The following is an 11430-nucleotide window of genomic DNA, read 5'->3' as shown; positions in this document are numbered from 1 at the left end:
ATATTAATTTAAAGGGCAAGCAATCTGTAGTAAAAGCTGATGACAATATTTCACTGTCTAGTTGCCATCAACTGAACTCCAGTGACGTAAGTTAAGAAGTTCAACAAACTTGTGGTTGTCTGCTCTAGTGTTGATGAGAGGAAATGTCTAAATGCATCAGTGTCAACCTATTATATACTTTACCCAGCTGAATCCAAACCAGATTTGTCTTCAAGACTTTTACATCATGTTTTACAGGGGATTCAAACTAAATATACCACTTAGGCCAGTTTCTAAAAAGCTAATCAAGACTTCATTTAATTGGGAATTTGCTTATGCTTTTTAGAGAATTCAACGTTTGTGGGGACGTACAATGATTCCTCTCCAACAACCATCCGAGACTAAATTATGAAAAAAGTCACTTAGGTTGACAAGTTTTCGACAATAGGATGCAAGAAACTTGGGATTATTCTCACATTCCCTCCAAGTTACTCCGCCTCCCTTTATTGGGAAAATGTACCAAACTTCTAAAGATGGCAATAAAACCAATGAAAGCACAAGTCATTTCTTAAATTTAATTTCTTCTGCAGTAGAACATTTACGCTTTTACAGCAAATTTGCGCATGGGATACAGGCGCTCTTTCCTTTGCTGTTTCTTGGTCTTCAAACTCTCTTCATATTTGTTTAGTCGGCGGCGCATAGCACGGGTCTTCTTTGGTCGCAAATCCAAAGGCTTGTATTTCTTGCCCTAAGTTTAAAGAAAACTCAGAATCAGCAGTCAGCTAAACATTACCCATCATATCAAACAGTAGCTTTTCATTAACGGACTTAATAACTACCAGCAATAAAGGCCATGACCATCAAATATAATTATTCTTAGGCAAAATAGGGACACATTCTATGATTTGCCTAGCTCATTCGCTGCAGATTTGGCTCCACATTTCTCACATTTTCAGCTGTACTGGCTGGAACTTTAAAACAGTTTGAAACTCACCCCTGTTCCTGACACAAACATGCAAAATAGATAATGACGCACGAAAAGCATACAACTCAAAAATCAAAGAAAACCCCACAACACTTAACCAATTCACATACGCGCTCCTGAGGTGAAAGAGCAATGCAATAATCCAATGCAACAGCTGGTTCCTTATCTTCCAAAGCCACCAAACTATCAAACCATTGACAATGTTCAACAACCCACCAATCTTCCTTTGGCCTTGGCTGAGAATGCCAATTCAGTATCAGACTGGGGTAGCTGCATGCAGTGGACTTGTGCCCATTAAACGCTCACCCACTAATTAAAAAGTATCAGTTGAAAGCAAAATGTCACTGAATGATAAGCCAATGAGATTAAATGTGTGTATCCAAAGATTTGTGTATGACTCTCTCAACTGATATTAAAAAAAAAATCACACCGCTGTCCATGTCTTGTTTACTGCACAACTCAGCGCATGGAAAGGTACCAAAATGCAAATGCAAAAGATGTAACACCTGCCCTTTTAGCTCCACTCAATTCACAATCCAACACTCTGAACACTCGTTCTGGGCAAAGCACCAGTTTACATGCACTTTTCAATCTCAGATATTGAATTTGTGCTCAAAGTGGTCAACTACTCTGAATAGACCAAAGACAGACTGGGTGGCCATACTGCAGAACACCCCCTCTCTGACTACAAGCATGACCCTCAGCTTGCTGTGGTCCTGTCACTTTAATCCTCCATCTTGCCCTCAACAGGACCTATCTATCCTAGGCCTGCTGCACCATGAAGCTTAAGGTAAGCTTGAGGAATGGCACCTCATTTTCCAATCAACACTTTACAAGCTTCTGGATTCAAAATGGAGCTCACAATTTCAGACTGTAAACTCTACATCCCATTTTGTTTCCTTTTCTCTGCACATTTTGCCAGCAACACTCAGCACAACTTTTGTTTTTTTTTGGCCCCGTTTCTAACCCTATAGGCCCTGGAAGACTTAACATTTGAGTCGGTCTCCAGTCTTCCATTTCACCCAGCCTTCCTCTTTTGTCCTTCTCCAACCCAGCCGTTTCTCCAAAACCCATTACATTTCTAACTTTTCCCAGTTCTGCTGAAATGTTTTGCTCTCGAACAGATGCTGCCTAATCTGTTCAGTACCTCCCCCACAGCATTCTGCTATTATTTCAGATTCCCAGCATCCACAGTACACTGCTTTTCGAAGAAATAGAACAGCTTGGCAGAAGTGCCAGCACCACAAGACAATAGGAGCAGCAACTGATAGAAAACAAAATTAAACAGCATTTGTGACAAGCTAGAGTTGAGAGATGAACAGGTAGAAATAGCACCTGAGAAATCAGGAAATTAAGTATGAATTATATAGAATGGAAGGAAACCTTGGGAGAATCACTACTACAATCCACAGCTGAATAAGTGCTACAACTGCTTACTATATGAAGTGTATACTGAGCCCTATTGGTACTGAACTTTCTTGCAAAGTTTACCAGGACTCACTTGGGGTAAGACAGTTGATCTAAGTTAACAGATAGAAGTACAACAAATACCAAGTCTACTCAAATCAAATGCATTAATAGTAATGCATGCATAACTGATCCTCCCCTACTGCTTCCTGACTCCACATTTGGAATAATTCTAGCATTAGGGTATCATGATCGATTCAGGCTTGGAGGGCTGAAGGGCCTGTTCCTGTGCTTTGTTTGTTCTATTATAATGGACTGGAAGATGTAGGTGCACGAGTGTTATAAGCAAACTGTGCACTAGGGATGCTTCGTATTGTGCCATTTTCTTGCAGTTACTACAAACATCTCAGTATCAACTAAACCATAAACTGCCTTGCATAAATACATGAACTTGCCTTGTAGAATTTTCTCAAGTTCTCTTTCTGCGTCTGATTGATGACAGTCAGGACTCTTGCAATGGACTTGCGCACAACCCGGCTACAAGGGGGAATGAAAAAAATAGCCAATCACAAATCTTGCCAAACTTGAGGTTAACAAAAGCAGTGAAAATAAAGATTTACCATTTTAGCCCACCTGGAGCTCAATCACTCACACGGAATGGCATGGTTCTTTAGAAGGTAGTGATCCCATAAGGGCATTTATGTCGTGCCAAGCAAGCAGGGCAGCAAAATCATTTTAATGGTAAGTACACTTGACTCACTGAGCAAGGCTCCACAGTCGGTACTTTCTACAAAGTACTATCACTAGCCTGTTTGAAAAATCTACTGCACATACTTACATTTTTGAAAGCTTGGATGCAGCTCCTCCAGTTACCTTAGCCACACGGAGCTGGGACAGTTCAACCTTGAGGTCATCAAGCTGTTTCAGTAGCTCCTCCTTTTTCTTGCCACGCAGATCACGTGCCTTGATTTTTGCCTACATTTAATAAGAATCACCATGTTAGCACATCAACAAAATGCCACATGAGCAAAATTCCAAACACAATGGCGGCAAATGCTATTATTCAGCGATTCAGTTAGATCATTGTCAATCTGCACTTCAACTCTGTGAACCAGTTTATAATCCATACATAATATAAACAACCTTACCTATCAAAAAGAATCAATCTCAATCCTGGGAATTCTGATTGACCCAGCATCCAGCACCTTCTGGAGAAGCGAGTCCCAGATTTCCATTACTCCTAACTAGCCAAGCTCTAATTATAACACTATTTGCATTTATATAGCAAGTTAATGAGTAAATCATCTTGATGCGCTCCCCACAGTTACAAAGCAAGATGTGACATTGAGCCAATAGACAATATTACATGAGATCATTAAAGGCTTGTTCAAAGTTAAGTCTTAAAAAGGAGGAAGTGATATGAAGAAATGGAGAGATCTAGGGAAGGAATTTCAGATCTTAAAGGCAAGGTCACCAATGGTGTAGCAATTGAAATTGTGGATCCTCAAGAGTAAAAAGTCTGACAACACCAGGTTTCAGTCCAACCGATTTATTCATCACGATCCTCAAGAGGCCATTATTGAAAGGTTGTGGGGGGAGGGGGACACTTGTAGACAAGTGCAGGAATTTTAAAATCGAGCCAGCTCAAAGGGACACTAAAACTTCACGAGCACAAGGGTTATGAGTAAATTAGGTATGTGTATAAAAGCTTTCGGATGATCTCAAACTTTTGTGACGATCCTGCATGAGAGTGATGGAAAGTCAAGAGGCAACAGTGTACGAAGGTTTGGGCAGATGAAGAACTTGGGGCAAGGACAGAATCAGGTGACATCATGGAGATAGAAATGGTAGTCTTAGTGATGATATGGATATGTGGTGGGAAGCTCATCTTGGGGCCAAAACTAAAAGCAAAAGATTGTAGCTTGTTTTTTGGATAACAACAGAATAACATTTCTTTGCATCAACCTTACTGAAGCTCTTGGGTCATCTAAACACAATGAAATAGAATTCACGTTTTCAGAACCTGTACTCAATTTAACCCTTTATTCCAAGTGTTATTCTCGTGAATCCAGTTTCCCTTCCAACTCAAATACATCCTTCCTCTGATTTCTAGAGCTGAATGTGGTACTCTAGATAGGGTCTGATCACAGCTTCCCTCGGAGACAATAGCCACATTTCCATTAATACCACCAATACCAAGGGCAGCACGGTGACAGTGGTTAGCACTGCTGCCTCAGTGCCAGCATCTCAGGTTTGCTTCCCAGTTTGCATCACTATCTGTGTGGAGTTTGCACGTTCTCCTTGTGTCAGTGTGGGTTTCCTCCAGTGTTCCACTTTCCTCCCGCAATCCAAAAGATGTGCTGGTTAGGTGCATTAGCCATGCTAAATTCTCCTTCAGTGCCAGAATGTGGCGACTAGGGGATTTTCACAATAACTTCACTGCAGTATTAATGTAAGCCTACTTGTGGTACTAATAAACTTTAAATTCATCTTCACAAAAACATGGAAGATAGAAACAGCAGTCCATTTGGCTCATCGAGCCTGCTCCACTACTCATCACGATCACAGCTGATCGTCCGACTCAGTCATCTAAACCTGCTTTCTCCACATAACCTTTGATCCCAATTGCTCTAAGTGCTATATCTAGCCACTTCTTGAATACACTCAATGTTTTGACATCAACTATTTCCTGTGGTAATGAATTCCACAGGCTCACCACTCTTTGGGTAAAGAAATGTCTCCTCATCTCTATCCTAAATGATCTGCCCTGAATCCTCAGACTGTGATTGTCACATTGTCACTAACGATCAGGAAGCTTATACAACTTAATTGCATCAACATCATGGCTACAAGAGCAGATACAATGCATTGTTATGCAACTCACCTGACTGAAATTTAATGTTCAAATCTGCAGTATGATGCAATTATTCCCCATTTACCTGAATGGGTAAAACCACAACACATACATCCACTACAACAAGCCAAAATGCTTGACCAGTGCTCCTACCACTGTACTCTACACCCACTAGCAGCACAAGTGGCTAAATAGCAACAGGACTCACTCCAGCAACTCACCAAACTAACTTCAACAATACCTCCTCAGCCCCAAGATCTTTATCAAGCTGACTGGGGAAGAATGACCATCAATAAGTCGCCCTCCCAAGTCACAACTTACATCTTATACCTTCAAAGTATCATACCAACAGCACTGTGAGTATACAGTTACTGTAGTAAAGGCAGCAAAGTCAGGGTAGCAAGAGATGAGCACTAAAATAAAATACAGGCTTGCCATTACCTGCAACGCCACTACAATAATCTGACATTAAATAAAATAAGGAACGGCTCATTCAGCAATGCCGCGGGACAGCCAGAAAGCCCACGGCTCTGAAGCCCCGGCAACAGCTTTCCCACTAAAGCCTCATCCCGCCAACGGACCGACAAACACAACCGGGCTAACAAGCAGCGCCAGTGGCCGAGCTCCAAACGCCGCCATCTGCCAGCAGCAGGCAGCGGCCTGGTATGAATAGACACCAGCATCACTTTAAAAAGACTCAGAAAAGAAAAGAATCAGCCTGGACTGATAGAGTGCAACCCTGGGGTGGACATCGGCGGATTAGTGCCACTCTGCCACCAATGGTTTTTAAGGATTGACTCGGATTCCCCATTAACCCCAGACTCAGGCCGCCGCCATCGCTCCTACCATCGTCCTGGGCAAGCGTAGAAAGGGCAGGCCTCAGGGGGGCGGGGCCTGAATATCCACGTGATCAGCTCTACCACCTACCCACTGGAGGGGGAGCAGGGACTGAGGAGATGATCACCAGATCACAATTTAACTTCAACCACACATCGTTGACTATTAAGTACTCATAACGAAATATTAATTTCATAATATAAGGATGAAGTTCACACTTTATTGGTGTCTGTTGATTTTTACTGCCTCCTCTCTCCCTGATGGTATATTCCTGGCTTAGTTTCCGGTTCCGGGGCAGGGTTCAGCAGGCCCCGGCTCGGAGATTGGTAGGAGCCGCGGTGGCGGCGGCGGGTTGAGCGGGAGAGCGAGTCAGTGTCCCGGTTATCCCCGGGGGGAAGAAACAATACAACAGCAGGGCAAATGGCGAAGAACACACTCTCCAACCGCTTCCGCAAAGTCGACGTTGACGAGTACGACGAGAACAAGTTTGTGGACGAGCAGGAGGAGGCGGTGGAGCAGCAGGGACCCGACTCGCTGGAGGTGGACACCCTCATCAGGCAATATCCTTTCGTACAGAGGGCGGGGGAGGCTGGCTGTCTCCTCCGGGGCTGCCCCCCCCCCCCCCCAACACACCGTGCCTCTGGGCATCCCCCTATTGTCTCTACCCCCTTTCACCCCCTTGTGCGCTCTTCACTGGCAGCACCAGGACTTATTGCCCATCCAGATTGCTCTGGATAAGGCTGTTAGTGGTTTGGCCACTTTTTTAAACTGCTGCAGTCCGTCTGGTATAAGTATTCCCACTGCATGTACATGGCTCATGCCTTTACTGGTTTGTGTCGAATTTCATCAATTTATGGCATATATGCATGGGTTCCAATTCTCTACAAATTGCTGCATGATTAGACCTATCATCAGCTAAAGTTCCCCCTTCTCCAAAACAAAATCTCACTTTTGGCTTCCACAATGAAGTTTATGGTTTTGAAATTGCTGGATTTGTATCGTAACAATTTGATCAGTAATTTGTCATAAGGACCTGGCATGCCATTTGACCCTTGGAGGCAAAGATGGGAATCTGCAGTCTTACATGAGCAGGTTAATTGTTCCAAGAGGTATTTTTAAAAAAGTTAATCCCACCCCCCCCCCCCCCCCAAATGCCACTTTCTTTCCTTTTTGAATGTGCCCAATTTCCTTTTGTTAACTTGGTTGAGATATATATTCATGAGCTTCGAGAGGCAGAACTGCCATCACTACATCGGCATCAGTTCGTAATTGCAGCTCAGGCATTAGGGCAAGGTTAAAAAGTCCAATTCATATTACTTGCCATGGGTACACCTCTCTTGCATCCATTTCCACTTTCTTGACTAGGAACCGATGTGAACATAAATCACAGAATGTTTTTTAAGTGAACAAAAGTACTTTTGTACTCGGAATTTTGTTTGTACGCATGAAAGATTGATCTTTCAAGATCTTATTCCATTTGTTAATGGCATAGATTTGCATTAAGTCAGTAATGTATTGCTTATACTAATAACTTGAGGAATGAAATGTGTATATTGGTATTTGAACATTTAAGATTATAGAGGTACAGTAATTTTTAATTCTTATACACCACATATAACTTTTCATAACTTTCCTAGGGAATTGAAAGAAAGTGTTTAGAAGCTAGTAATTATTGTATAACTGAAGTAACAAATTATTTACCTGCATATTAATCTATAACTACAGAACATGTGTGGGTTTAAAAGCTTGAAATGAAAAGTTTTATTCCTTAACCTGTAGTAATGCACAGGTGACATGCTTAGTGCGTTCCATGCAGCATTAAGGAATCCTCCAGTCAACATGAAGAATCAAGCAGTTAAGGTATTTAATCAAATTAAATTATTTAAAATGTCTGAATTATGTCTAATATAAATGTGCTCAAAAATGCAGTGATTTGTCTCCAGAATGTATCTGAATACCTTGAGCAAAAACATCTCTTCAATTAGTACATAGGTAAATTTCCTGCAGTTATTTGACCGAAACAACTCAATGCAGCAAGACCAGAAATATCATCTTAAGGGGTAACAACGCCTATTTCAGAACTCGTGCCAGATTTCTGTGAATGGTCTTTTGATGACAAAGTTAAATAATGTTGGAATCCTTACTATCCTCCCTTCCATTCTATCCCCATAAGCTGCGCATTATCAAATCCACCTAACTAACACATCTTTGGAGTGTGGGAGGAAACCAGAGCATCTGGAGGAAATCCACATAGACATGGGGGGAACATGCAAACCCCACATAGACAAGGGGGGAAACATGCAAACCCCACATAGACAATATCCTAAGGCTGGGTGCCTACTGCTGTGATGCAGCAGTGCTAACCACCATGTTGGCCCTAAGATGGTAGAAATCTTTAATATTTTGCCCATTTTTTTTAAGCTATTGCTGAATGTGATAGGAAGTGTCAAAACGTAGACCAACTTCTTTTTCTCTTTTGAGCACCATCAGGGAAAATTACCTAATTTTATGTTGTGTATAATTCTACAGTCCAGGCATGATTCTAGCTGAACAATAAGTTTGGGAGAGGGGTGGCATTATATTAAAATAACTGCTAATAAAATGTTTCAAATTTCCTTTGGTCTGGAACAACGGTCACAACTTCTCATATTGAAAGATTGACTATTAAAAATAGTTTCACTGCTTTGTATGTGCATCTTTTTCTTAATATTTGAAATGTCTGAGTATAATAAAAGCATGTAAAACACAAACTTAACCATTTCTTTTTTCTCCACAGGAGCGGGCACAGGCAATAGTTCTCAAAGTCCTTACATCCTTTAAAAGTAGTGAGATAGAACAGGCTGTTAAGTCATTAGATAGAAATGGTGTTGACCTTTTAATGAAGTACATTTATAAAGGTTTTGAAAAACCCACAGAAAACAGCAGTGCAATATTACTGCAGTGGCATGAAAAGGTAAGCTTTTTGTCATTTAATTGTTTTGTTTTATGGATTTTGCTATGGACTGGTTAAGGAGGAAGGCTGGTGGATGACCTGCTTCCATGTCTCTACCAATGTAAGTTGAAATTGGTTGCTAGGATGGCGATGGGCATTCAAGACACTTGCTCAAATCTGGCCTGTGGGGGAAATAGAATCTGGTTGAACTTGGCTATCATATGTAAAAAAAAAAGCCATGGTGAAATTAACGATGTCAGATTTTCTTGGTCTGTAGCTTTTGCCTGATTTAGAAGGCTTCAGTGCAGTATGGATAGAGCTTAAGATACCATCAGTGTGTGAAGAGCAAGGAGAACTAATCTGGGTAACATTTCTCCCTGCACAAGCAGAGAGATTCAATTACTATATTGCAGGATTTTGCTGTGGATAAATTTGATAGCCTGATAAGTAATTCAATGATTCTGAATCACTTTTGGACTTCCTGAGAATGTGCTATATAAATGCAGATTTTGCATGTATTTACTAGTTCAATAATATTTTTGCACTAAATATAGTGAGTGAAATTGTAAGATTCCCACCATATCTGTACAACCACTAATTTCTACTTATGTCGTCTCACCCCACTCTTGCCTCAGTTTATCTATGCTGTTACCCATTGACCATTAATGACTAACCTCCCTATTCTACCTTCAGCTTGATTTGTACCACATCCTGCTCCTCCATCTCCCTCTGCTCACTGATCTACAATGACTCCTTGTTTTTTTTAAATCCTTCCATGTCTTGGCCCCTTCCTATCTGATCTCTTACAGCCACCAGAAATCGATAGCATCTTTACACATTTCCCCAAAGTTTCTCTAGTAGTCCTGATTTTAATTATTCTACTATTTGTCTTCAGTTGTCAGGGTCTAAAGCTCTGGAATTCCTTCCTGAAATCTTCCCCTCCTCCTTTAACACCACTTTCTTGAACCAAGTTTTGAGTTATTTGGTATTGACTGTCAAATATTGTTTATTGTAAAGCACCTTGATATATAAATGCAAGTTGACTGCATTTTTAATTTTTAAATTAACATTTTCCTTTTTATCCCTCAGGCTTTAGCAGTGGGTGGAGTAGGTTGCATAGTACGAGTTCTCACCGCAAGAAAAACAGTTTAAAGTTACATGATACGTTGACTTGATGTGGACTGAAAGCTGTTGGAAAGTATGAGGAAGCAACAGCAAAAGGGAAATATTTGAACCCATCCTTTGAAGATTAACCCATATTAAATGAAATTATTTTGAAAACCATGTTGGAATGCTCTTTTTATCTTAATAGGTTGTGGTGGAAAGTTTATTACTGTATGTTTTGGCTAAGTATGACGTGCAAGGTCTTGCACATTTCAGTTCCCTTACCTTTTTTTTTGAAATCTGTTGAGAAACCAAATAGTGTGACTAATAAAGGGACATTCACACAATTGAAAAAGCAATGATGTGACATTGTGCATTTTACTCAATTGTTTTGCCACATGGTACGGTGGAGGACTATAAGACTTGTCAGTACATGCAGTATTATTTTTTATTTCTTTGGGTCACTTTCATATTGTCTTTTGTAAAGTTATTGGGATAGACTTAGTATGATACATATGGCAATAGTATTAGTTGAACTACCAGGGATGAATTTATTGTAAAGTGCCTGCTGCAAAATAAAGCTCTTGGATCGTCTTTAGCTGACAGCTTTTTGTTGTATTATATCAAATCTTAAAGGGTGGATTTCCACCTTGTTCAGAGAAGCAGTAAGGAAATGCCTACTAGATGCAAACTAGTGTAATTTCAACTTAATAAACCTTGTACTAAAGTAAATTATTGCAGCATCACCAGAAACCTTCAGAGTACTTGACATGCACAAAATCATAGCTTTAATTTTAGTTTAACTTGCATCTATCTTGACCGGAATTCATAATGGGTACCAGTTCAGCTAATTGTACGTATAACTGATGAGAGTTTTTCTTTGAACCCTGGTTGGGAATGGGAAATGGTAACATTTTCATTTGGGCAAGAACACTTAAGTGTGTTTTAATAAGTTAATTTATGCAGATATCTGCTTTTGCAATGTGACATTGTATGTATATTATGTGTAGGCATTACATTGCTGTTTCAAAGATATATTAAAGCTATGAACTGACAAATGTGTATTGTGAAAAATTATGAAGTCTATAATAACACTGCTCCTTGCATTTTTACTAAATTAGGGTAATAGTCCTCTGTTTAAGTTCTATATTTCAGCAATTCTTTTCAGCTACCCTGGTTGCATTACAAATTGGCTGAAGAAATAACATGGCTGTCTTCTATAAGTAGGCATTGATAGTGAGGCAGTTTAAAGTTAGACAGGAATGGTGCCAAACTGCTTTTCAGTGAATACAAACCAGCTGGACTGGTTGCAAAACCATTCACACACTGACA

The 11430-nt window shown here is 40.5% G+C and overlaps 2 protein-coding genes across 2 annotated transcripts; one reads left to right on the top strand and one right to left on the bottom strand.

Moving 5' to 3' along the window:
- Positions 1–540: 540 nt before the first annotated feature.
- Positions 541–6141, bottom strand: rpl35 (ribosomal protein L35). The gene is made up of 4 exons (XM_080211822.1): positions 6072–6141; positions 3210–3346; positions 2827–2908; positions 541–727 (listed from the first exon to the last, which is right to left on the bottom strand). The coding sequence occupies exons 1-4, from the start codon at positions 6072–6074 to the stop codon at positions 578–580; spliced, it is 372 nt and encodes a 123-aa protein (XP_080067948.1). The 5' UTR covers positions 6075–6141; the 3' UTR covers positions 541–577.
- A 229-nt stretch (positions 6142–6370) lies between these two features.
- On the top strand, positions 6371–10696 carry arpc5lb (actin related protein 2/3 complex, subunit 5-like, b). Its single transcript, XM_080212224.1, has 4 exons — positions 6371–6623; positions 7851–7922; positions 8839–9015; positions 10084–10696. The coding sequence occupies exons 1-4, from the start codon at positions 6483–6485 to the stop codon at positions 10144–10146; spliced, it is 453 nt and encodes a 150-aa protein (XP_080068350.1). The 5' UTR covers positions 6371–6482; the 3' UTR covers positions 10147–10696.
- Positions 10697–11430: the final 734 nt, after the last annotated feature.

The sequence above is a fragment of the Carcharhinus amblyrhynchos genome, chromosome 25 (genome assembly GCF_965287045.1).
Source record: "Carcharhinus amblyrhynchos chromosome 25, sCarAmb.v2.hapA, whole genome shotgun sequence".
Taxonomy (NCBI): Eukaryota; Metazoa; Chordata; class Chondrichthyes; order Carcharhiniformes; family Carcharhinidae; genus Carcharhinus; species Carcharhinus amblyrhynchos.
Note: the sequence above shows the minus strand (reverse complement) of the source record. Positions and strands in the feature narration are given on the sequence as shown.